Below are 27,077 nucleotides of genomic sequence, written 5' to 3' on the forward strand. Positions count from 1 at the left end.
AGAGCTCACTTACAGAACCTAAAGGATCTTATGTCTTGGTGCCAGATACCACAAGATGACAGAGGTGTTGTGGAGTCCATGCCTTGAATGCTTAGATTTGTTGTGTTGGCACAAGGGGGATCTATTCAATATTAGGCATGTGGTAATAATGTTATGGCTGATCAGTGTATGAGGGGTGATTTTTTTTTTTTTTACCAATTAATTTTTGCATTATTTCTTTTGGTCCAGTCATCATGATGTTTTGACAAAGTTTATAAAGAGCAACTCATATAAAAAAAATGGAGATACAAGGTTGTTTTCCAACACTGACAATATGTTCACTCTACACTGTCTTTAGAAGTGCTTTTAAAGGTGCCATTATATATTGCCTTACTATATTCCAGTGAACCTGTTTGGCACTATTAGTCATCTCTAACCTGATGAATCAGACAGTGGGAAGATGATTAGACATGTGTGTGTGTGAGTGAGAGAAAGAGAGAACAGTGCTCACTCCCAACCCTGAAGGCATGAATCATCCTGCCACCACGTGTAATATTTCCAGTAAATGTAAAAGCCTCCAATTTGCCACTACACTGAACTGTGTCTCTGTTACCCCATCCCTGCACAAATATTAATGTTGTATCCAACACATTATCTCTCCCTGGGTAATAATGTCAGGCTGCATTTGAATAATTACGCACTTCCATGTGCGGGTAAAATTGCAGCTGGACTGAAATAATGCTGCTCGGATCATTTTTCTATTTCCACAGTACTTCTAGCACATTCTCGATACAATGCCAATGAAGTTATTCAGTCCATAAAAAAACCCATACTGGACTAGAAGTTACTCTGATGGTGTCCTCGACTACAGTTCGCAATGCTTCCGTCTTTAAATGGGACTTATGAGTCATTGTTCTGGTCTCATTTACATAAATTAAAAAAACGAGAGACAAAGAGAACAGTCTCGCACACAAAGGAGTATGCAGCTATCTTTACAGTGAGCCAACAGGGGGGGAAATATAATTCATGCAAATGAGCCAAACAGATAAAGGCTTTCTTTGTCTTGCTGCTCTGTCTATCTGATGGCTAAATTTATCTGCTCAGCTAATGCAGGGGTTTCAAATCTGATTTTCTGTTGTTGTTAATGTTAAACCTCAACTGTTCCAGCGTGTTCTTGACAGTAAGTGATACCTGTGAGCAGTCTTACTGTAATAAAATGGAGGATTAACTGTGATTTCTTGCATTTTACTGGAGTAAATCTATATGGCATAAGATTATACAATACAATACAATACAAATAAGATTATCACATGCAGGTCCCAGGTGTACTGTTTCTCTATAAGATGCAACCTATACCGGCAAATCGGTATCCAGCTTCTCAGGCTTGAAGGAAATTCATAAACACAATTCCTAATCATCTTATCATCTTATCCTTTCATCCAAAATGGTCAAGTGAACAGACATCTGGCAGCAAATTACAAAATTGGATCAATTTACATAAAGATCATTTATTCTTGGGCCTTTTTTTTTTCTTTTTTTTATATGCTGCTATTTAGAACTATCATAATTTTAATTGGTTTGCAACATCAAAGAGTCTTTTGATAAGAGTTCATTAATTACACAGTGAAGGTCTTGTTACATTATGTGCATTTTTCTTCAGGCATCAGAAAAAAAGGCTCGTTTGGGCCTAAGTGGAAAGAACTAGACCAAAAGCTTTTGAAGAATTCCTCACTATTCGCTATTCCACTGTATAGATGTTTAAAAATCTTTGTAGGAAGAGCTATTTTGTTAGACAAAATTCCTTATTAACACTTCATCTTGTGTCTTTACAGCTCCAGGGTTCACTTAGAAGAAAAATTGAGGGGCAGCCTCCTGCTTACACTCCTAAGCAGAATGGCCTCTCCTGCGTGGGCGCAGCACCAGACTTCAAGCGTCTTCGTATGGACCCTGGCTCCCTTCGACCTGGACATTGTGCCATGGACTCAGTGCAGTCTCCAGGCTTAGCTCTGAGCCACACACTTCGGAGGAAAGACCCATTTGCGATGCCTCATGGTGTAGGAAGTGATCTCTTCAACATTACTCTCAGAGACATGAAGAAAGAACCTATCGATGTTCAGCCCTGCAGCCAGTCATCAATAGATCCTGCAATGATGGTGTTCGACTTCAAAGATGAGGGAGGGGGACAGATTGACCCTGAACTTCAGGATCTGTTCGATGAGCTTACCAAGTCAGTGCCACCTCTCCATGACCTAGAACTGGAGAAGATGCTGAAGCAGGACGAAGACTTTGGTTTAGATCTCGGACGTCCAAGCTCAGCTGGTGCAGCCCATCCCTGCCCACACTTGGATAAACCAATCAAGACAGAGTACTCACCTGATTTTGGCCAGGCATCAGGAAGCTCTCCTCAGCTTAGGCCAGCATCTGCTGGACCTTCATTCTCCTTGGCCAACACTGCTTTATCAACATCTCCCATTGGGCAGATGGCCCACAGTCATGTGTCGCAGACCCCAGGAACGCCTTCTAGGGGACTGCCACCCTGGCCTGAAATGTCCCATGCTGAGCAGCTGAAGCAAATGGCAGCCAACCAACAGCAGCCCAATTCTCTCCTCCACCACCAGCAACAACAGAGCCAGGCTGGAGGGGTGAGAAACTGGTCCACTGCCATGGGTGGGCACCCCAATCCCAGCTCCTTTGGTCAAGAACCAATCACCAGCTCCGGTTCCCTCAGCCAGTCAAGAATCAGTCCTCAGAGTGCTGGTCAGGGTAAAGGAATGCCCAACTGCCTCTTCAAGCCTGGTGGATACAACCCAGCTAATCCCCCTGACATGAAGGTTCTCAGCAGTAAACCCATGCTGCATTTCACCCCGAAAGCTGCCTCTTCCACCACAAGCCAACAAATGCCCCACATGGCTGGGTCACAGAGCAAGCAGACCACCCAACAGCAGCAGTCCACTGGAGGCCAGAACATGCAATTCCAGTTGTCTATGCAGTCGTCATCATGTCTACAGCCCAAACCTCTGAGCCAAAGGCCTCCTCTCAACCAGCATGGTCCAGGAGTTCATTTTAAAATGGCTCAACAAAGACAGGTAAGAAACATTTTTCATGCTTTTTTTTTTCATTGCATGCTATGTTTTTATTTTAGAGCCATTTCAGATACCCTATAAGGCCTTCCCAGGACAGTAGAGACAGTTACTCCAACAAAAGCTAATAGATAAACTCTTTTAATACTCTTGATTTTTGAAGAAACAATGAATGAGCAGGTGCCCCAGTACTTTTGTCCATCTAGTGTACGTATTTCATTTTAAACAACTTAAAATATTACCTTGTTGACATGTTAACCAGTCAAGTACACAAATGCTGAAAAATCTGTGGAAATCCCCTTTTTAATAACCCAACTCTAGAAATGAATAATGGCATTTTTGTAGGTGATCTGTAATGATCGCTGCTTTAGTAGCTGTCAGAAGAATCAGCCTGTCTTGAGCACACTGGGGCCTTTAGGCTAGCTCCTCCTCTACTGTTTATTTTTGTAGGTTGTCTCAAGGGATGAAGCAAACATGATTAAATTGCTAATGTTAATTGAAGACTGTATAACAGAATCGGTTGCATTTCAAGTAACGCCAACATACTGTCATGGGACCACCTAATTATTCCCAATATCCAGAATAGTTCCTCCCGTGGTTTTAAGATCTAGCGTATGCACTGATTAAACACGATCCATCTGCTTTTTTCAATTAACCTGTATCATTCATGAGGGGGGAACAAGATTTTTTTGGCTGCATATGTTGGATTTGCAGCGGCCACACAGCTCATCCTTCACTCTGAGCCAGATTCCTCTGCTAGCTGTTAACAGCCTGCGTTCTGGCATTAACTCGGAGCCGCTCCAGCTTGCTGTTAGCCTGTTGTTTCTGCCACGATTGTTGTTTGTATGTCAGCCTTCGCAAGCCATCGTGAATATGTATATCCCCTCAAAGCAATTTGACGAAGGCCCTGGTTTGCTAGAGTGTGGTGGATTAACATGCAAGACTTCTAATTTCTCCGCCTGTCACAGTCGCTCAGCACCAGGGCATAGATGTGCACAGCGGGATTTGCTAATTGGAGGTTGTTAGCTGCGAGGGACAAGTTGTGGAAAATGACAGTAATCTGCTTAGCCTGGTGCCGGAGGTTGAACCACTGATTTGTTATGATTGGGGAGCTTTAGAACATCCCCCTTTTCAGTTTAGTACAAACAGTATCTCTCGCTCGGCTTTGTGTGAAACGATAACATGAGCCACACAAGAGGGGTTCTCGCAACCCACTTTCAAAAGCAGACAGTGAGCATGCAGCTGCTAGTAACAACTTTTTTGTTCACATGCTTACCATTCCTTACTATTCCTCAGCAAGTTACCACATCTTCCATGCATTATCCTTCTACTAGGCACTGAGTTATTTAGATTTTTGCTCTCGCCTTTTTTTTGTTGTTATATGGGAGAGCTTTCAGTCATTTTGTATGTTTATCAGCTGATATATTAGGTGGTTTATTGCTTAGAATAAACACATTTTCTTAGGCATTCAGAATATTTCTTGAGGACCAAACATCAAAAATCCACTGGGCCTTTTTACTTCAGCAGTGGATTGATAAACTATGTATTTGTTTGCAGTTTATATGCCATGTCAGTAATCAGAGCAGTAGAGGAAAATCATTCACAAGCCTAGTCTTGGACTACAGAGCATTATGATTAGTGATTCTCTATTGAAATGAACATTTAGTCTAGGACTAGGCTTAATTACCAGCCCTATGTGTTTAAATGTTTGGATACCCTTCTTATGAACACATTCCACTACCTTAAGTTGCACAAATTGCTGACATGCGTAAATGCACATACACAGCACTTCTAGCTTTTGGTATGAGTTAAAGATGAGGTGGGTAGTAATCATTCCACATTCCCACCTTACTAATGTTCTCATTGCCACCCTCCAAAATGTAGTAGACAATTATTAGGAAGGAAAGTTATCTATAGTGTAACAAAGTGTTCTCCACCACGCCACCTTTCTCAAGCCTCAATTTTTATTCATGTTAGGAGGCCAGCTAACATCCTCAAAGGGTTTTTAGGAGGGTTAATACTGATTGCAAGGACAACCCTCTTGACTAATGTTTATAACTAGCTCATGTTACAACCTCACCTTCACTCAAGGGTGCTGTGGGATCAACATACGGCATTTCCTTGTTCAGGCCGATGACAACAGGGGAAACAAACAAAGAAGAGGTACAAGAGCTTAAGACAAAAGTTGAATAAAAAGATTAAACGAAACAGCTGTATGTTACATCATATTGGATGTATCTAGTTCTGTTGACCTTAGATATAATCTTGATACCCAAGACAGATGAAGTGATCAGATGGAAATAAAAAAAAAGGGTGGCACCCACCCTCTACCCCAGGGAACTAAATAGAGCAGAGTTGTACCAGGGGTGCACCCAGAGGATCTCCAGAAAAAATTGCTAGTTACCCTGCTCACACCTGATTTAAAGCTTTCCAAACAAACACACCTCCAACATAACAAATATCTCATGTAAAACTACATTAAGACTGTACTGGCAAATTGCTCAAAGTAAAGCACACACCAGTACAAGATAGTGCCAAAGTTAATCCACTGGCAAAACACCTATAACTGAAACACCTCTAATACAAAGTTCCAAAGGTAAAATACTAAAGTAGTCCCAACACAAGTGCTTAAAAGACACACAACATCACATCGTGTTTCATAGTAGGCTCATTTTTTAGTCAGCTTGGCTCCTGGTAGGCTTTTCCCCCAACTACTCCAGCCAGGATTCTCATTGGTCGTTGGTCCCCATGTGATTCATATGGTTAAGCAGCGTCAGTCTAACAGAGACAGCCGCGCAAATGCTAAACCTACGTGCTTGTACGGAAAAGTTCAATGAGATTAAAACTGAACATTTGCACTTTATAAAAGCTTTGACTTTTATAGTCTACTTTACAAATAGTTAGGAATTCATATTTTACTAGAGCGATTCTCATTAAGCTCTTCTCTGAAACTTCAGAAGGTAAATATTTCTATTCTTTGAGAAACTGTAATTAATTAATCTGAGGAAAATGAGGCTGGTGGCAGACATGATTCAGCACTGACGGAGTTAATTATGCTGTTGAAGTGGAAACAAAGGCACAGCTTCTGCTACAATGAGGAAAAAAATGGGAGAGCTGAAACTCTTCCCACAGTCAACTGAATTAGTAATGCCATGGAAATAAAGGTCCCGAATTGGTGCCACGATCCCTGTGGAACCCTCACGAGCAGCGCTGAACTTCCTCCCACCGGGAGCAGCTCGCAAAATGCCTCTAAAGAGACCGAGATGTGGGTTCTGTTTCTTGTTTTCTTGTTCTCACAGCCTGGTGATCGGTCGTCAGCTTAAGTATGTCAAAACCGGGATCCATATTTTCTGTGGTATTCAGGCCTATCGTGGAAATCGAATGGAAATCTTTGGAGTCCTGGGGGAAAGCAGTGTGCTTCATTCTCTGCTTGGGAAACTATACTGACAGTGTGATGTATTACATGGAGAGTCCAGCTTGACCTAAAAACTTCAATGAGTTTTTTTAAGGCAAGACGTCTGATTTTGATTAAAGCTGTGTTATGCTGACTAGTCAGTATCTAAGTGAGTGTTTCATGTGCTTGCGGATTGAGATGGGAGAGGACTTGCTGCCTGGGTGAAACGTCTGATAAAAAGACATGGCTCTGGGCGAGCTTCAGCTGCACCTTTTAATGGATTAAACTGGCGTGGCACTAATCTGACTGAAATATGCTGTTTGTCAAAATCAAATGAACTGACAGCCAAACGATTAATATACCAATCAATTTACAGCAATTTAGATTGAAAAGAGAAGCAGAGCAGTGGGATTTAGTTTTTGTGATCTGAAAGGACAGAAAAGGCTAATCTTAATTATCCTAAAGGGCCCTCTTTTAGATGAGAACTAGGGCTATTGAAAGTCTCAGGGTAGCAGTGCTGATCTAGCATTTTCTCTGCTTTATCTCGGTCACAAAAAAACAGACCCTCCATCAGCACTCTTGCTCGGGGAATACTGGTCTGGATCAGCTTCCAGAGTCAGGAAATACTTTTTGTGTGTCTTTTTTTTTTTTTTTTAACCCAATTTCTCTCTAATTTAGCTGAGCCAATTAACCCTTGCAGTGCTCCTAACACTAGGAGGGTGAGGGTGAAGTTATCCACTGTCTTGTTTTAAGCTGCCCCAGTACCGAATCACTAGGCAGCCAACCCACTTAGAGGAAAGCACCAGATCCCCAACTCTGACACATCAGCCGGCAGACACCTGTGCCGGACAGCAAGCTGCCTAATCAAGTGCATTCCCATTTCTGAGTTTTTTTATTGCTTCTTCTTCACAATTATTGCTATGTGAATGAATGTGTCAATCAGGCTCTGTTTCTTAGTATAAAGCTCTATGTGGACAGGATTAGCTTTACATGGGAAGGTGGGGTAATGTAATTATTTTCTCAGTGATTTTAATCACGTCCGAAAGCGCAATGCCGGTAATGTTGACGGACTGCACCTGTAACAGTTCTGTGCATAAAGATGTGGGTAAATACTCCATTATATCCTGTGAAAATTTAGTTTTTTCTGCTTTTCTTTTTGTTAGCGAGTATTGAGGCGCTCGAGGGGGCATTTACTTTTGTTGTGCATGGCACAAAAACCTTGTGGCGAACCTCAGTCAAAATCTAGAAGGCCAGCCAAAGCTGGAAGATTCTGCCTGCTTTAGATAACTCATTCTATAGTGTAGTGTGTAGCCTACATATGTGTAATGAACATGTAGCTGCTAATTTTCAAACCAACATTTCATTAGTACTGTGAGTGGGTTATAAAATAAGTTTTTTGGAGCTGACAGCAGTGCTAGTCCTAATCCAAACAGGTCCTAAGAGAGTATTAAAAAAAATAAAAATATGTAAAATATGCAAAATTCCAGCTAGTTATTGCTGACCCATAAGAGAAGGCATTTTTATCCAGTAATTAATTGTGTTTTTGTGACCTTTGTAAACCTCTGGTTTCTATATTTAAAAATATGTTTTAGGTTCAGAAAAGTCTAAACCTTCCCTCCCTGTAATCTGTTCTCAGTTCACAGGCCACAGCACTCACAGTTCACACTTTGTCATTTTGTAGTTTTCCCATTCATTTTCACTCTCGCCTTTCTGGATTCTCGTCTCAAGTATGTGTGTGTGTGTTGGGGTGTGTGTGTGGGGGGGGGGGGGGGTGCCAGGTTGTTGGAGCTGCACAGCGAGGCAAGGGCTTGTTTCCTGGGAAAGCAATCCGGGGCCAAGTCCAGATGCCGAGCTTTTCCCTGGGGATGGTAGCCCTGCCTCCAGACTGCAGGAAGTATTGTGAGAGAAAGAGAAAGAGAGAGAGACTGACTGAGAGAGGCTTGGGCCTTGGGCTTGGAGCCCTGTCAGCTGCTTGTAATGCGGGGCAGAATGGAAGCCTAAATCACAACCCTCCTTTATGGAGTCCGCGGCCACATGTGGTATTCATTTAACGACGTGCTGAAGAGCGAAGAGGGGAGCAGAGATGGAAAACAGCTTTATGACACATCAGGATGACAAAAGAGCGGATTACAGAGCCGTCCACGCTAACGAAACTCACACTCTTTCTCACTCCCCCACACAACGATACCGGCCATGGAAGCCCAATCCAGTGTAAAATGTAGACACTTTGGATCAGAACTGCTGAGACGACCCATGATTTCCTCACAGTATAACACAACTTCTGTTTAAGCACTTGTGTATTTAGACTGTGTGCTATTGATGAGTCAAAAAAGGCCAGTTTTAGAGTAGTTTGAGCTAAGCATTGCGTAAGACACTGGAATGTGATGAGGTTGTTTAGAATATTATATGGATTATGTCACTGAATACTCAATACATTTTATTTGAAATATGATATGGATTAACTGTTTAAAAGTTAATAAAAAAAGTTTACCAAGAAAAATGTCCAGTATGTGGTGATCTAATGTCGGTTATATTCTAAATAACCTCATCAAATTATTTAACCAGTAATAATGTAGCTGTGCTATTAAGCTCCATTTACTGCCATTGCACAGGACAGTGAGAACACATACCCTTGCCTTGCTCAAGAGCACCTCAGCAGTGGATGCTGGTCCTGGGTATCGAGCCAGTGACCTTCTGGTCACTTCTCTAACTTTTAGGCCACGGCTGCATGCTAAATGAAACTTTTTTTCCAATACTATAAAAAAGAAGTGTAAATGATACTCTTAATAAAGATGGCATATCGGTGTTGATCAGATCAGTACATACAGATATAAACAGAAAATACAAGATCTGATATTGCAGGGGAAAAATTAATCCAGTATGTTCCTGTAACAAATGTAGCCTTAAATACACTTTATGTCCAAATGTTTGCGGACACACTTTCTAATGAATGTATTGAGCTGCTTTAAGTGGCACACTTTGCTAAACACTTTGCTGATTTACAACTGCAAACACACACAGCTTGTCTAGCTTGTCTACAGATTGTCTGTAGGATTGTCTGGAGCAGATAAACATGAACCTGTTTACACCATGCTTAATACCAGGCGTGGACTGGAGTATGTTGCCCCTGGCATTGAGCTGTGGAGAACTCTGTTCATTGGAATAATGGTGCTTAATCTAATACTTTTGGTGTGGTGATAGTCTAACATCCTAACCTTACTAATGCTTTTGTCACTGAATACAATCATATACTCACACTGATCCAAAATGTAGTAGAAATCCTTTCATGAATAGGAAAGACATACAGGATGAAACTATGACAGAACAGGTGTTCCAATACCTGTCCAGAAATTGTAGGACAAAATACTTACTTTTGTGTTGAAAATGCCTTTAGCTCTACATTGATACATCAATATTTTCAGACATATTTAATGATTGAGGAATGCAAAGATATTGTATGTCTGTAAATATTCATTATTCATTATTTAACGTTTGACGTCTTAATGACCTTGATGTTGATGTGAAACCTGTATTCTACTAAAGCAAGGGTGTCCAAGTTTACAAGGTGATCTGCAATGAGCCAATGTGTGGGTTTTCTTTCCAACAAATCAGGAAATCACCTGAAATTCTTTGAATGTTGAGACATACTGATTAAGCAGTTTAATCAGGTGTGCTGTGGCTTGCTTGGAACAAAACCTTGAAGATCTGTTACGAAATTCTATTTATCTCATGTTGACAATGTGGTAGTCGGTGCTTCTCTGAAATTTGCTTCTCTGCACTTAAGGAGTCGACTCGATCAGTCAGCCCTAAGAATATAGAAAAACTAAAAACATGAAATGAAAATAATCTATAAAACATTCCCCCACAACAACCAGTGGATTAACAGTACTGCGTATGTTTATCATTGTCAATACAGTGCCACTTAGACAGTTAAACAGACCAACTGGATGTTTTTCTCAAGGATTTTAATGGAAACCATTTCCATTTAATTACCTTATCGAAGCTAAGGCCTGTTTGTGTTTCACACAAGCCAAAGGTGCCAAAAAGCTCCCGTCCAGTTTAGCTTTTGAGAGCTGGACAGCGACATTAATCCATTATATAACGTGGTGATATTTGGCATTTCAGCCTCAAAAACAAGATTAATTGTTTTGGTTCAGCCTGTTCCCTTCATATTTACCGCTACTTAAAATGGACTGCTTCCAAATTATCCACTCCGGAAATACCACCAAACTGTATGTTTACAAACCTTCTGATTTGGTCTATTGCATACACTCACAGTATACACCATTCTTTCAAAATTAAGTTAAAAAAAAAAAAAAAGTTTATCCTGCTTTTTTTTTGAGTCTCTACTGTTTATCTACTGCTTTCTACTAGATTTTGGAGCATTCCTGTAAAGGATTTGATTAGAGTGTTAGTGAAGTCAGGATGTTGAATGATCACCCCCCACCCCCCCACCCCCCACATCCGTGTCAGCAATGGGCGCACCTTAACATAGCTGAATGCATTCATTAGAAGTGGTGTCCACAAACATTAAGACATATAGTGAATATGAAACCATGTTGTTAGCTTGAATTAAAAATAGCTTATAGATTATTTTAAAGCTTGGACAAAGCTCCATATTTCGGTATCAGTGTTGGAAAAGTGGTCTCATGCAATCTTTAATTTCTGTGCAAGTTTCTTTAATAAAAACCCCTCTGTCCTCATGTAGTATGTGAAGTTAATCAGAACCCGCAGCAGGGAGACAACGCTCTTCACTTGCCCTCTAATTAATTACTGGACTTCCCAGGGCTGACCCATCTCAGCATGTGACCTTAGCCAGTTCCTCATCAGCTCCTCTATGGAGCCGCCTGTGTCTCTGCAGATAGTGTTGCTTGTGAATAGTGCCTATCGCTGTAAAGCACATTCTCTCACACCCTCTTCCCTCATCATGGCCTGCCAAAGCGGGGAATTCCTCCAGTGGCAGAAGAGGTCTTTTCAGTGCTTTCGTTATGGGACCTCCAGAGCGGGGCTTTGGAGGCAGTTTCTCATTTAGACATCTGTTCTCACAGTAATGGCTCTTTGCTACGCTGCAGTTGAATCCATTTTGCCCTGGGAAATGTTTTGTGTCAACACAGTGATTGACAGTATATACACAATGTGTGTTTGACTGAATGGAATAACGTACTTGTACAGAGTTTGCTCAGGGAAAGGCCGACAGATTTTCTACAACTCTGGCTTGGGTCACACCTCTCAAACACTCACAGTTCCATGGATGGTTGTCTTATTTGGACTTTTGGTGCTAAGATGTTAAATCTCTGGAAATGTTTCAGGTCTGAGAAAGTGCTTTACCCACATACATAACAGAGCCATAACATTAGCACCACCGGCCTTATATTGAGTGGGTCACCTTATGCAGTCACAACAGATCCCTCCATTCAAGGCATGGTCTCCACAAGACCTCTGAAGGCACCTCTGGAATCCAGTACATTAGCAGCAGACCTTCTAAGTCCTGTAAATTGTGAGGTGGGGCCTCCATGGGTTGCATCAATGAACCATGACCCTGTCACTGGTTTACAAATCTGGCTCAACGATGCGCAAGGGCATTAAAGGCACAATTCAGAGCAATGTTTAACGAGAGGAAGGTGTCACCACATGCAGTGTATTGCATTGCACTATGTGTGATGCTTCATAGCAAATCAGGGTGCCCATTCCAAACCTTGGTGTAGGGTTTGCACACACAGCTTGTCTAGTCCCTGTAGAGAAGTATTGTCAATAGAATAGGACTCATGAATGAAGCAGATAAACATGAACAGTATCAGTAACTGGTGAGGAAAAAATGGAAAATCTTAGACAACCAAATAGCGAAGAGGTACCAATTTCTACAGATAAACGTGAACATAATGCCAGGTTTGGGCATTGAACCCTTGATTTCGAAAAAAAACAATGAGTAAGCAGATGTCCAAATATTTTGGTCCATGTAGTAAATTCTTCTGCATAAAAACAAACAAAACCATAATCATAAAACCCTACTTCCCTTCCTTACTTCTGTTCAGAGTACCATTTTTACAATGTACAGCCTCTCTGTGTTCGTAATGAAATTTCAGTTGCATGGTCTGAAATGGATTGCTAGGCTGGGATGGTGTTTTTGAAGAGGAACTGATGCTGCTCTTTAAAAAAAAAAAAAAAAGCCAGATTGATGGGGTGCTGATCTGTATGAGGCAGGAGGCAATAGGGGATCCAGCTGCAGTTGGCCAGTATTGGTATTCCAAGCAGGTTCAGGGGGCAATATCAGTAACTGGTGAGGAGAAAATGGAAAATCTTAGACAACCAAATAGCAAAGAGGTACCAATTTCTACAGCATGGGAACATATTAAATGGTTTCTCTGCACTTATAGCCTTTCTTAGACGGTGATAAAACCAGAAGCTAATTCATGTTCTAAATTAGCTCAACTCTTTAGTCAAGACGTCCTTAGTTATTAGTTTGTGTAAATCACATTTTTAACCCTGTAGATAAACTCAGGAGGATTTAAGTATATTCCTTAAACAGCTCTGAATCAGGCAGTTGGATTTAACTGCTTTTATCACATTTTCAAATATCACATTGCCAGCACTGTGAGCACTTTTAAGGGAGATAAAAAAAGACATGAAAGCTTAAGATTCATCTATCATTGTGTGGTTCTGCGATGTGGATGAGAAAATCTGTCATTTGCTAGAAGCAATTGGGTTGTACCCCATAGGAGCTGTATGACAGGAGAAATGCTGCAGGGCTTTCACAGTCATACAGTAATCCCTACTGTTACGGCGTAAAAACCTGTCACATTGACGGCTATTGCCTTTCTCAAAAACACTACTCTGTACATGCATATTTATGGAAACTGTATAGGCACTGATGTCTGCATGTGTATCAGCACCTAAATGCAGACGTTTATAGGTTTGTGTGATCATAGAACTGTTAAACAAACGTGATGCTGAAGTTAAGACAATCCTTTATAATGCTTGGATTTTTAGTGATAATTTTGAGTGATAATAAAGTGTATGGAAAGCAATTTTAAAAAAGCATACCAAACAGTTATGTAGAGGTGAGCGGCTTGAGAGCACTGACTTATTAAAGTTTGCCATCTAGTGGACCACCCATGCAATCACAGTGTCCACTTATTTCAATTCTTAAACAAGCAGTATTTTATCTTTAATGAACATAATGTTTATTACTATGGATCTATATGTTTAATTAAATACTTAATCTCCATATACCTGATCTCCATTATGTTACTGTACATTTTACAGTATTTACTGTAGTATATATTTGAAATAATGTCTTGTTCCTCTGTCCCTAGGCAATGGCGCAAGCTCCACGTTTATCAGCAAATGGTTGCCTGGTTGACATTGGGCAGCCCCAACAGCAGCGGTCACCTGCTCCCAACACTCAACAGAAAAATACTGGCAAAGGCCAAAGACATTTGAGCCAACCTCAGCACCACACCAGCGATACAGTGAGTGTATGAACAACCAATATAACAAACACACAGGATAAAATAAGAAGCTAAGAAAGATCCTTTATGCAAAGAAAACATGTGATACACTGCAGTTGGGTAGTGTCATTTTATCATTTCTTGTCGTTTTGTCTTTCATTTTTGTTTCAGGAGAAATTCAACACGCAAGATCAGTTTAACCGCCATTTGTCAAGGCCTCCACCTGACTACAAACAACCACAAGGTGTCGCTGGAGTGCAACATTCAACCCTTTATCCAGGTAAACATCTGCTTTTATATTTGTCTAATGAGAAAACCATGTGCTACTCATGCTAGTCCATCATTCTTTGACTAACTGCAGGGTATTAGACCCAAATCACAGAATAGCCAGACTGAAACTTCAGTTACATAAAGTAATGTGCAAATATGTGTCTTAATGAGTCTCTGTATCATGGCAGAATCTGCAGAAAATGCTGTATTGGCTATTGAAGGATACTCTAATATTGTAACCTGTAAGAGCACACTCTCACACTGTGTGGTGTTATTGTTATTAGCTGTGCGTTTGAGTAGAAGCCTTAGAGTCAGCTTTTAGGTGCTGAAGTTAAGAATACACTATATGGACAAAAGTATTGGGACACCTGCTCATTCTTCTGAAATCAAGGGTATTAAAAAGAGTCGCCCTTGCTTTTGTTGGAGTAGCTGTCTCTACTGTCCAGGGAAGGATGATTTGCAAGACTTGATTGCATTCAGCAACAAGAGCATTAGAGAGGTCAGGATGTTGGATGGTCACCATCCCCAACTCCCAAACTTTGAATAGAGCACAGTCCAGGGTTCCAGAGAACACAGTTCCACTGCTCCACAGCTCAATGGGGTTATACCTTTGTAGCCCATGCCGGGCATTAGGCATGGTGCCAATAGGTTGATGTTTATCTGCTCAAGAGAGTTCTATTCTGTTGATAATGCTTCTTAACAGGGAGTAGACAAGATGTGTGTGTGTGTGCATTTGCACATCTGTATCAGCAATGGGTGCAACTTAACATAGCTGAATGCATTCATTAGAAGGGGTGCCCACAAACATTTTCACATATAGTGTATTTTAATATTGATATTGGTATCAGAAAAGGAAAAATGTCATCTCTACAGTAGGATGCAAACGAATTATTTGCAAATTTAAAAAAATATTAAACTTGCTAAAAATCTTTTGTATTCATGTAATAGTCAAGGTCTAAAACCACTAAGCTCCAACTCCAGACCTGTGCAGTGTTCTGAAATGGGACATTTACATTTACATTTAAGGCATTTAGCAGACGCTCTCATCCAGAGCGACTTACAAAAGTGCTTTGCTGTTTATCCAAGAAAAACCTTTGAAAAAAGTTTGAATAGGACATAAATTCAAAGATAACATTTTAAACTCCGACACTTTCCCCTGCTCAGGTCTGGCTTCCTCTCCAATGACAAGTAACGGCTCGGATCAGAGTGACATCACGTCCCTCTCCTGCCATATACCCAATGGCCAGGGAACGAAAATGGTGCCCAGCTCTGGAGACAGAAGGTTTCACACTAGATCAGATCCTCATCCGGGACCTGTAGAAGTCCAAACGTGTGCAAGTCAACTGCACCAACAACCCAGCAACCAGCTTCAAATTGGGATGCATCAAAACAAACCCCAGTTCCAGGGAGCAAACAGTCAGATTGCTACTTTTCCATCAGGTGTTGTCCCGACTACACAGCACGTAAGGACCAGTGCAGCAAGCCAAGATACTATCCTTGGCCAAGGACTGAGTGGAATGACCACCACTGCGGGCAGGGTGACTAGCTTGAGTTGGGTAAGCACTACCAAGCAAAATAATGGACTGCCTGGACTAGATGTAAAGAGACAAACCGACGGTCACTTCCCACCAAGGCCTGTTGGCCCACCGAATCAGGTAGTGCCCCATTCTGGACTGATCCCCCTAAACCCTGCTATTAGGGGCCCTGCTCCCAGATCGAGCCAGGCACACATATCCCCTCTTCCCGGGGTGACTGGGCTGAACCAGTCCTCTCCTGAGCCGCAGGGGTGTATGAGCACATTCATTAGCACAGCCCAAAGCCCAGGGAATTATCAGAACAGCCGGGTGGGTCGGCTGACGTTTGATTTCTTACAGGATGGGGATAACACGGTACCAGGAATCAATGCAGACTCCGACTTCATTGACTCTCTGCTCAAGTCAGGTTCAGGCAATGATGACTGGATGAAAGACATTAATCTAGAAGAGATTCTGGGTGGTCACTCTTGAACAAAAGACTAAGCAGCACAAGTGTGAAATTGGATATCACTATTTTGCTATTCTACTAAAAGGTTTAGTAAATGAAGCTCTTTGAAGAGCCTGAAGCAAAAGACTGACTTTGTAAATAGGAGATTTCATAAAGCTATTATTCTGGTAAACTGTCCTATTATTCTGCCGTATTTGTATTTATGTGACTGATGTATTACAGGTATCATTATGCTTAGGTTATGCTTTTTCTCATGTTATATAGTCCGTTTTAAAGTTCCCTGTCCACAGTATTTATGGTCTTGATTAGTATGTTATATACCTACACTTATCTTTGTTAACTCCTGTCAATACTAGAGGGTTCAGGACGTATACAAAGACAATGCATCGTATTTTTGTGATTGTCACTGTTGCTATAGTGTGACAGTGCAGCAGTCTGGCCTACTTGCTAGCTATCAACCATGAACAGTAACTCTGTTGCTATTGTGGCTACGTTCATCTAATGCACAGCATCACACTTCTAATATATTTTGAGAGGTGCTAAGATTTAAAAAGACAGGTATTTGTGTCCACTAATTTTAAAGCACCTGTGGCGAAAACCATATAGTATGATAGCAAACTGCTATACAACTCTACTGTGTGCTACTGTAAGACCTGTAAGACCTGTAAGACCCCAGTTTTTTGTTTCTGAACTGATTTAATCTAATCTCATAATGAATTCTAACAGGCATTTCTTCATTTAAAAGAGTGCAAAACCTTTTATTGGGTTTAGTGATACACACAGATCAGCCATAACATTAAAATCACTGGTATGAAATGAGCAACATCTCCTTACAGTGAGATCTGCCAAAGGGTGATATACATATTAGGAAGCAAGTGAACAGTCAGTTCTTGGAGTTTATGCGTTAAAAGCAGGAAAAGTCTGAGCCACTTTAACAAGGGCTTAAACTGTGATGCTAGATGACTGGGTCAGGCATCTCTAAAACATGGCAGACAAGTCTTGTAGGGTGTTCCCAGGATCCAGTCATCCAAGGAAGGACAACCAGTGAACAGGGTGTGACAGGGTCATGGGCACCCAAGGCTAGCCTGCCTGGTCTGATCCCTCAGAAGAGCTACTGTATAACAAATTGCTGAGGATTACACATGCTGGCTGTGTCTTGTGGAATCCATGCTTCGTCTGGACACAGCGCAGGTGGTTTTAACATTATGACTGATCAATGTATAAATTCATATACAGTGTGATAATATAGCCTTAAGTCACATTGTACCAATCAATCAGTCACACTTCCACATTTTACATTAATTCTGCAGAGTTAATTGGGCCCACCTATGTTCAGTTAATTGTTAAAATGGTCTTGAAATGGTCTTGATGGGTTCTGTTGCTAATATTGTATTTATAAATCTGTTTCATTTTATTTTTTCTATGACTAGTCTTTTCTATAGTGCTCTATAAGGCTGTAATAAATGTGCATATCAATGATGTCAATTTAGCCTTTGGATACTGACAATTACAATAAACTATAGTTATGCAGATTTATCCACTTTTTTTATTTGTAAAAACGTGCTCTATTTAGTAGAGCTTTGACATGAGTTAGCCAGCACTTCTGTCACAAGGTTTAGTGGGACTATTAGTCTTCTCTGACTAAGTAAATGATCTGTATTTAAATTTAAAAGCAAAGCACCACACAGACACAAATGTGTTGTTTTTCTCCCAATGGAGAAGAGTTTGTTACTGCACACTTAGAGAACAGGACATCGTACCTAAAGTTCACACTCAAAAGGAGTTTACCATAATGTGTCTTATAACCACCTTATGGATGTTGCATGTTTTGTGTGTAGATAGTGAGGTGGGGAGATGAGGTATCTTGATATTAAGTTAAAGTTAAAATAATTATCCCTAAATCTTATTTTATATTCTGTTCTTTGGTTGGCTCCGTAACTTTGTGGTTTGACATTATGCTAATGGTAAGCTGGTGATAATTCAAGTGTATGTAAACAAAAGTAATATGACAGAAATCCTTATACAAAAAACGATATAAAAAACATTAGGGTTTCTTCAGGTCTAATGCAAGAAGACAGACGCATGCTAAAAAATGATCATAAATTTAATACACGTTGCAAAGGAAACTATTCCAACCCCCATTAGCACAATTCGTTAGAAAATTCAAAGCTGGTCTCTACTGTAGTTAAAAAAACACACATCATTGGGATTAAAGTCATGTTATCACAACGTTAAGTTTCTGAACAGTTCAGATCTCTTTAGAAAAATGGTGCTGTGCCATTCCAGTCAATTGCAGCTCCTGCCCACTTGGTCCTGATAGTCATCTCCAGTGAAGGAAATCTCCTCTCTGGATCTCCTTGATTGTCTCCGCTTCCAGCCTCCCAATGATGGGAATGTGTGTCTGAAAAACACATTTAGAAACCAAAGGGAAAACGTTAGGTACTTCCAACCCCCTGTTCTTCATTTCCCTGACGCTCTTTACTCCAGCATACTCAGCTTGGTACAGCACAGTCAGCAGAAACTAGACATCTGATCCAACAATGAAACTGTACAGGCTTGGAACAGACAATACTTAATGGATCAAGCCATACTAATAAAAATGTGTACTATAGGTAGTAGCAGTAGCATTACCTATGGTGAGCTTTGCAGTATTGCCTTGAGTTGGTTGACCACTATAGAAGTAGAGGTGAAAGAGATGCTCCATTTTCCAGTCAGAGAGTAGAGACCGGTTGGGACTGAACAGAACGCTGTAGGTGCCATTGATGTTGCAAACCCAAATAGGGAGTTTGGGGGTCTTTAGCATGCTTCCTACCTAAGTAACAGACAAGTACAATAAGGAACATTAACGTTATGTGATAAAGGACGTCTGCAAATCGTAAGCTGAGATTCTCATACATAATTACTACTTGTCTTAACACTATGGATAATTCACAGGACTCAAAACAGCATGCACTACCTCAGGCAACTTGGCATGTTCTGCTTGCTCTCTGCTCCAGTGCAGGTATCCTACATCACTGCGGGCCAAAACTCCATGCAGAGGATGTACCAAAGGTCTGCTTTCCTCATCATACAACAACATTCCATTGAAGACATTAGGACTGGCCCGGCCCGTCAACAGGAGATTTAAAAGAGCCTGATGAACACAGAGTAGCAATGACACTGACATGATTAAAGGGGAAGAAAAACATAAATAAAATGTTTTGGAGAATTATGTCATTTATGTCAGGACCTTAAACTGTACAACAAATACAAGATACCACTAAAATATACCACACACTGCACTTATACAGTCACTTAACCGTTGCAATAGAGACACACTGTGCATACCTGGCGACAGGTGAAGTTGCCCAAACTGAACTGTAACAGATGAGCAGTGGTGATATCCAGGTCTTCTTGTAACCTTGGATACATAAATGTAAACATGCTACATGTAATATGACATGCTTCATTTATTAAACCCTATTCAGCTTTATATTACACTGAACATAATTCAAACTACAGTAGGCGTTAGCCTGACCATGTTTTTACACAAATTCTGTGATCAGTAGGCGTGTAACAGTCAACAAACACAGTAAAGGCCACACTTCATGCATGGTTGTGCGCACAAGATATCCTGCACATTCATTTGGCGGGTCGCTCATGTAAAACTACATGTCTTGTGCACGTGACAGTCTGCAAAGAGCGACGGTTGCTAACTATGGCTGTGTCCAAACAGAAGGCAGCTGCCTCGAGGCCTTGCTGCCTATGTTGTCTCATAAGTTGTCTCACTGTGATGAAGGTACCTACAACCAAATCTATTATTGTCACCTGGTGGCTAAAAGAAACTAATTCAAATTGGTAGAGTTAAAAAGTCAAAAATTATCCTCAAAAATAACACATTAAGGAAACATTAAGGTAAATAACTTACATTTGTTCAGACAAATGCTTGCTTTCGCCATGTTGCTTTTTCACTCAAGACATTTACATTTATGGCATTCAGCTGACACTCTTATCCAAAGCAACTTACATGGTGGCTCAGCGGTTCAGACTTACGTGACTCAGACTTCATGGTGGCTCAGCGGTTAGAGCGCCGGGCTATAACAGGGTTGTGTGTTCGATTCCCGGGCTCGGCAAGCTGCCACTGTTGGGCCCTTGAGCAAGGGGGGAGTTGGCTGCCCACCGCACTGGGTGTGTGTGTACTCACTGCCCCTAGTTCACTAGTGTGTGTGTTCACTACCACAGTGTGGGTTAAATGCAGAGGACACATTTCGCTGTACAGTGTACAGTGACAAATACATGCACCTTTACCTTTTATTACAGAAGTGGGCCAATGCAGTGTTAGGAGTCTTGCCTCTTATTGGTGTAGCGCACCAATCTCCAATGTGGCGTAATAGCTCACTGGCAGCTAGTGGTTTTATCTATTGCGCCACACCAACCACACTGTGACGACCCGGCATTAACTCAGAATCATGGTATATGTAAGGCGTCGAAGGATACATCCACCCTGCCTTCATAAATCAGCAAGATGAAGGTATCTTAGCAGGCAGCATTTTAAACAAACATTAGATTCAGACATGATTCTGTACGTTTCTACCTTTGAATACTCTTATGTCTGAGTCGAAGGTTAGCAATATAATCTCCTATTTTATTTAATTAGCGAAAATGCTAATGACTAATGACAACACAGCTGTATAGTCATATCTAGCAGTGAGCTGTTAATACCATGGCAACATCAGGATGTATTGTTGCCTTCATGATTTAAATACAGAGACTTGCATCACCACACTGCCTTCTGAGACAGCATGGACAGCAAGGCATCAGGTCAGCTAGTTACCTCCAGTTTCAGACACAGCCAGCCTACAGCGCTTTGGAAGTGCAGCGAACCGGCTTCTGGGTGGAACTCATGATTGTGAACTCTGGTTCTGCTTCATTCATCAATCTTCGCTCACATCTATAAGCTACGTGTACTCTGTATTCTCTGTCGGAACTCAACCCCCGTACTATCTAGGTTTGGGACAAATACACATACTGTTACACCCCTAGTGTTCAATGCTACTGTTTAAACTCAAATTTAAATTAGGCCAATGCCCGGGCTGAATATTATATATCAACATGTTAGACACCCTTGTTCAATAATGTATTAACAGGTGTCTCTTTTCTTGGTGTAGTCAGTGTATTAGTGTTGGGACCAAACCAAAAATCTTGATAATGGACATACCTGACAATGGACCTGGAGAAGATCAAGCTATACAGAAAGAGAATAACTCCATGGCTTCCTTCCTCATTGAACTTGTAGCAGAATAAGAAGAAGGAGAAGACAACTGGGCATATTAGGTCATACTGAAGAAATAAGAAATCCCAAGACATAGAGTCAGTCGTAAGTTTTGAAAAATACCCACACACTGAATATGTTCATAAATGAATTTTCTTGCGTCTTCTTTATTTTTGAAGGTAAAGAGTTGCAACTGTGGAAAAAAAAATACAAAAAAATGGTAAGGTTCTTCACACTTTACACTTTACATACAGAACCAAAAGTGGTTAATCTCATGGCATTGCTCAAAGAACCCTGTGCAGCATCTTCACTGTTAAGGGTGTCCAGTTCATTCAGGAACATTACAATTTGTTTTTTTGTGACTCAGAGAACATGTGTTGTGTGAGAGACACGATCTTAGACACTGCATGGTAAACAGTACCCTCTCTGTGAAGTTGTCCAGTTTGTAGTCCAGGTGGGGGGTAAAACAGCGCTCAGATGTAACCAAGGAGATGGTGGCAGTACGGTCCTCACCAGCTGTCCATAAAATGTCAGCCAAAGCAGCAGCTAACGCCCTCTCCTGCTCTTTATCTCCCACCTCCACCAAACTGGAGACAGGGCGTAAAGAGAACAGTGATTACGGTTAAGAACGTTTTCCACCACATTCTCAAGATCACTGAAATGGTATTGTCACCTATCCATCGTGCAGCACTCCACTGGCCGTGTGAAGAGCAGGTATTTGATAATGTGGGCTTGGACTGCCATTTGAATAGCACGGGCTCCCCCCTACAAGAGAGAGGCTCAGCATTATTGTGTATTGGTAAACTAAGTCTTATTGTCAGTTGTAGAATACAGTGGACATGCAAAGGTTAAGGCACCCCTGGACTAATGTCTGTGATCTATTTCTAAAAGCATAACATTTCTATAATATTTTAAGCAATGTTACTTTTTGTTTGAAGGTTTCTACCCATTTCTGCAAGAATCTTGGGCCAAATCTTTAGGTCTATCTGAAGGTTTTTGAAAATTCTTAGGTGGAGGGACTGTGAGGGACATGGTAAAACATTCAGCTTGCCCCTGTCTATTGTGCATTTTGAGGTGTGCTTAGGGCCACTATCCTGCTGTAGAAGCCGCCCTCTGGAACGATAATGCTCTATCCCATACTTTTGGCATGAGTTGGGGATATGGTGCAGTGATCATCCACTATCAAAATCTTCACAGCAATGATCAAATCTAGTACAAAGCCTTCATTCAACAAAAGCATGAACTTTCAGATTTCAGAAGAAACATGGACAGATGTCCCAATACTTCTGTCCATATTATTTAGGGTTTTCAAAATCAAAGATCTTAGTCAAAGAAAACAACCTCTATGTTCCATCTGCAAATGTTAACAAGTCTAGTCTGTTACTAAAGATGATTGTTGGTCTGGAGAACCCCATCAAGAGTACCATCTTGTCCAAGACCAAATCTAGCTTTAGATAATCATCCATAGAGCTTTGCATTCCATTCAAATCATAGCACTGCTTTAAAAAAGGGCTAGATATTAGCCAGAGTTATCACTGGTTGTGGACTCCAGACTGCGTTTGATAAATGCTCATCTTTGATAACCACCTCTATGGAGCTTCAATCTTGGCATCATTACAGCTTTTACCCAGTTACGCCATGCAGACGTGCTAATTGAAGAAATGGAAAATACCAAGCCGTCTTGGCTCAAACATGCCACTGGACTGTAGTTAAACTGTTCGGTAGCGCTTTAACGTCATTCAAAAATAATAACATGATAAAGGACATTCACGGGCCAAGGAGGATTTAGTCTGATTAAGCTGATCAAGATAAGATGAGAGACAATCACAAAGGGAAAGAAGAGAAGAGGTGATCTACTCAAAAGTGCAACATAACCTCACATCTCTTATGCACTATATTTAGCGGTATGCCAAGAACAGGGCAATCTGATTGATTACTGGAACATGTGCATGTGTCTGACACATGACCTTCCATGTCACTGACATAAGACCTTCCATCTCAGTTTCTATCTAATAATACGCAAAGGCGTTCTGTCATAGTGTCATAGTGTGACAGGTCATGCAATGATGAAGAGCGTCTTTCTTTTAATGAGTAGTGACCTTCATCAAAGACACAGGATGCTTGAACAATAATCTTCTCCTAAGTTATTTAGACCTACACGCACCAAACACTTTATAAGTAACACTAATACTACTTAGTAGTGTATTGGCAAGAATCTGGCAATAAACATAGTTACGATACCGGGGTTACGATTCAACATATCAGCTGTGGTTTAAACACTACACAAAAGAAACCACTGTCTGATACCAATCTCTGCATGTAAACTACTAATTAAAATCAATATACACCAATCAGTCTCAACATTAACACCACTGCCAGGTGAAGTGAAAAACATTGATTATCTTCATCTACAGTAGCATCTCTGGTGAACAGTCAGTTCATGAAGGTGATGTGTCAAAAGCAGGAAAAGACAGGAGTCAAACTGAGATGGCTAGATGACTAGACCATAAGTCTAGTCTATCTCCAAAACTTAATGAAAATACTTAACGAAAGAAGGGCCTCCCTTTGTTGATAAGATACTTGCATGAGTGAGTAGGTGTGCAGGTGTCCCTAACAAAGTACTGGGTGAGTGTGTGCGGCATTTTACTGCATCTTTCAATGGAGAGTGAATTGAAACCTATTTCTTCGAGATGCTTTACCTCACGTTATGACTCCTACTATAAGAGTATGACTTCTGTGCACCACTTGTTTCTTTCAGCCTTGTAACAGTATCTTTACTTGTGTGTTTAAATCTTGTAGAAACAGAGTTACTGATGATTAGCAGCACTAGGTCATGGCCATGACCACAGACACGATTGCATTACTGCTGTGTAAATGGCTTATATCAGGTTTTCCGATACTGAGACGTTTAGTATTTAATTACTCACTCTTTCTGCCTCCAGAGCATATGACAGGTTTGAGTAGGGCTCCCGGAATTTAAAGAAAGATTTCTTCCACTCGTAGTTGAAGATATGGAATGTGTTTCCGAACAATATCTTTCGCAGACTCTGCATAAGGAACAAAATAAAACATGCCTCAAACATCACAATAACACTAACGGTGCCACTGACATGTATTTTTGGTCATTAATGCTATAATTAATTTTGCATTTATTCATCAGACCCCTATCAGACACATTCTACCTCACTTGAGTCTAATTATTAAATGCAATATACAATATATGTCCAAATGTTCGTGGACACTCCTTCTAATGAATGCATTCAGCTACTTGAAGTTGCACACAATCTCTTACAGCAATGCGGCTAAATCTAGTTGAAATTCTTCTCTGAACAGTAGAGACTGTTACTCCAACAAAAGCAGGATAAACTCTTTTTTAATACTCATGATTTCAGAAGAAACAGTGAATGAGTGCATGTCCCAATACTTTTGTCCATCTAGTGTAAGTCTGTATTCTCCTTTGTGGCATTCGCAGTTTAGAAGCACATCTGCTGTGAGACAGCAGGGGAAGGCAGACCCACTAGGGTCAAGTGACAGGCTCGTTTTCCACAACTCACCAGGGCCAGTTCAAACGACACAGGGTGTCCACCTAAACTCTGGGAGACAGCAAGTGAACGTGGGATGGAGTAAGGCACCGTCAGCTGGTTGATGTAGGCCTGGGGTGTCTGAGCTAATGTAGGAGATCTAGAAACATCCTCAGTCTCTTCGTCAGCTTTAACCCTTTCAAGAGGTCTCTGTAGAAGAGAGAAAAAGAGGGGGCTTAAAGCAGTGGAGTAAGAACTTCACTTGAGTGAACTACTGACACCTTTTACTCCCCCACAGGAGGGAAACACAGCTACAGTACATGAGCTGAGTACCATGTACCATCGTTGTACCATTTTAGACTAGGATAAAACCAACAGATTAATTAGATAATTTTCTTCTGCAATCTAATCTGGCATTTTCTGCTGATTTCTGCTAAATACTACGGAGCCACTAAGGTGACATGAGGGTTCTTTTTTAACAGGGTGTGGCTGAAACAATATAAGACAACAAATGTACCACTGTAATTATATCAATGGCCTCAAAATATCTCATTGCTTAAATAAAGTATCCCATGTTGTCATTATATTATTTTTTGGGCTCTATAAACAAAATTTGTGATCTTAACATAGACTATATGTACAAAAGGGTAATGGGACACCTGCTCATTCATTGTTCCTTCAGAAATTAAGTGTATCACAAAAAGATTTTATCCTGCTGTTGTTGGATTAACTGTATCTACTGTCCAGGAAAGGCTTTTTACTAGATTTTGGAGCAATATTGTGAGGATTTGATTGCATTCAGCGACTAAAGCATTAGTGAGGTCAGGATGTTGGATGATCACCACCCCAACTCGTCCAAAAAGTACTGGATGGAGCACCATCATTTCAGAGAAATGTTGTTCAGAGAAATATGTTATATATATATATATATATATATATATATATATATATATATATATATATATATATACACACACACAACAAAAACATGGCAAAAATGTAATATCATATGATGATACACGTCACAATATTTTCTTTTTACACACTGCAGTGCACTAAATCCAGCTATACCAGATTCAGTATGCCTCATTTGTATTAAACATGCATATAGACACTGTTCTTTACATAAGGACAATAAGCACAGAAAATATTCTCAGAAAATACAAAATAATTTCTCACAATAATGCTAAAATATAATCACACTGCCCATTGATTTCCACCTAATACATTCACCTTTTCAGAATCTTAACACAACAGCATTTTGCTTCAGCAAATGTTCAACAGATCACTCACATCCTGGCTTCTCTTCACCTCCTCCTGAAGGAGCTCTATGTAACTGAGCCTGGAAGGCTGTATAGTCCTGATGGTCTGCAGTAGCTGCTTATAATCTGCCACCGTTTTGGCAACATGCACCTGGTGATCGCATGGACGTTCACTCTCACACATAGCTCCAGAATTTGGTCCAGTGAAGCAGAAAGGAAAAACAGGGAAAGAGGGAGATGAAGAGGGAGATGAAGAGGGAGATGAAGAGGCAAATGCAGCCGATGCAGGTGAAGCGGGAACGTCCACCCCTTTAGCTGTGGCCCCAGGTCTACCCAGGGGATATCAAGTTGGCTAGACATACACACACACACACACACACACACACACACACAGAGAGAGAGAGAGAGAGAGAGAGAGACAACATACACACATATACACATAAACACGCCCCTCTGGCTGGACAGAAATGCCACTGAGTTACCTGAGCCCACTCTGTCTGAAGGATCAGTTATCGTATTGTCAGGCTTAACCACATAAACTAGGTTTGACCAAGAGTCATCTGATCTCACAGCAAAAGCTGTGCTTTTCTCTACACAGAAGACCTAGTTATGCAACTGGCAGGTAGAAAAGGGAGGACAAATTAAATATCCTGCTTAAACGTACCTTGGCAAAACAGCCTTGTAATTCCAACCTGCAAAAAAAAAAATAATAATAATAATAAAAATAAAATAAATAAATAAATGAGCACAAGATGTGAGGAGGCCAGTGAATGAGGCTGGACACGTGCAAAACACCTTCTTCGTCTCACCCTCGAGTGTTGAATATTGCCCTCCATTTATCGAGCTCAGCTATCTGAGTCAGGATCTCGTCCAACTCCGTGTCCACTCG

At 40.8% G+C, this 27,077-nt stretch overlaps 2 protein-coding genes across 2 annotated transcripts in view; one reads left to right on the forward strand and one right to left on the reverse strand.

Annotated features, from left to right (window-relative positions):
- The window catches only part of maml2 (mastermind like transcriptional coactivator 2), a 57,626-nt gene extending 39,946 nt beyond the window's left edge, over positions 1-17,680 (forward strand). Inside the window, exons 2-5 of the mRNA XM_072691823.1 lie at positions 1,812-3,065; positions 13,767-13,922; positions 14,073-14,181; positions 15,336-17,680. Of these exons, the coding sequence (XP_072547924.1) occupies positions 1,812-3,065; positions 13,767-13,922; positions 14,073-14,181; positions 15,336-16,177 (2,361 nt within the window). The 3' untranslated portion in view covers positions 16,178-17,680. The remainder of the gene's footprint in view (positions 1-1,811; positions 3,066-13,766; positions 13,923-14,072; positions 14,182-15,335) is intronic.
- A 622-nt stretch (positions 17,681-18,302) lies between these two features.
- On the reverse strand, positions 18,303-26,372 carry mindy4b (MINDY family member 4B). Its single transcript, XM_072691292.1, has 11 exons — positions 26,220-26,372; positions 24,960-25,136; positions 24,333-24,452; positions 22,079-22,170; positions 21,827-21,992; positions 21,533-21,598; positions 21,352-21,422; positions 19,482-19,554; positions 19,111-19,287; positions 18,786-18,966; positions 18,303-18,555 (listed from the first exon to the last, which is right to left on the reverse strand). Exons 1-11 carry the CDS (start codon positions 26,370-26,372, stop codon positions 18,413-18,415), a joined length of 1,419 nt encoding a protein of 472 aa, XP_072547393.1. The 3' UTR covers positions 18,303-18,412.
- Positions 26,373-27,077: the final 705 nt, after the last annotated feature.

Source organism: Salminus brasiliensis, chromosome 11, assembly GCF_030463535.1.
Source record: "Salminus brasiliensis chromosome 11, fSalBra1.hap2, whole genome shotgun sequence".
Lineage (NCBI taxonomy): Eukaryota > Metazoa > Chordata > Actinopteri > Characiformes > Bryconidae > Salminus > Salminus brasiliensis.

Excerpts from the sequence above, each read along its gene's own strand:
- mindy4b (XM_072691292.1), bottom strand. The coding sequence starts at position 26,372 with ATGTGTGAGAGTGAACGTCCATGCGATCACCAGGTGCATGTTGCCAAA. Across the intron at positions 22,171-24,332 it reads ATGCTCTGGAGGCAGAAAGA|GGGGGAGCCCGTGCTATTCA; the intron begins GTGAGTAATTAA and ends TCTCTCTTGTAG. Across the intron at positions 18,556-18,785 it reads TACTGCAAAGCTCACCATAG|ACACACATTCCCATCATTGG; the intron begins GTAATGCTACTG and ends TGTGTTTTTCAG.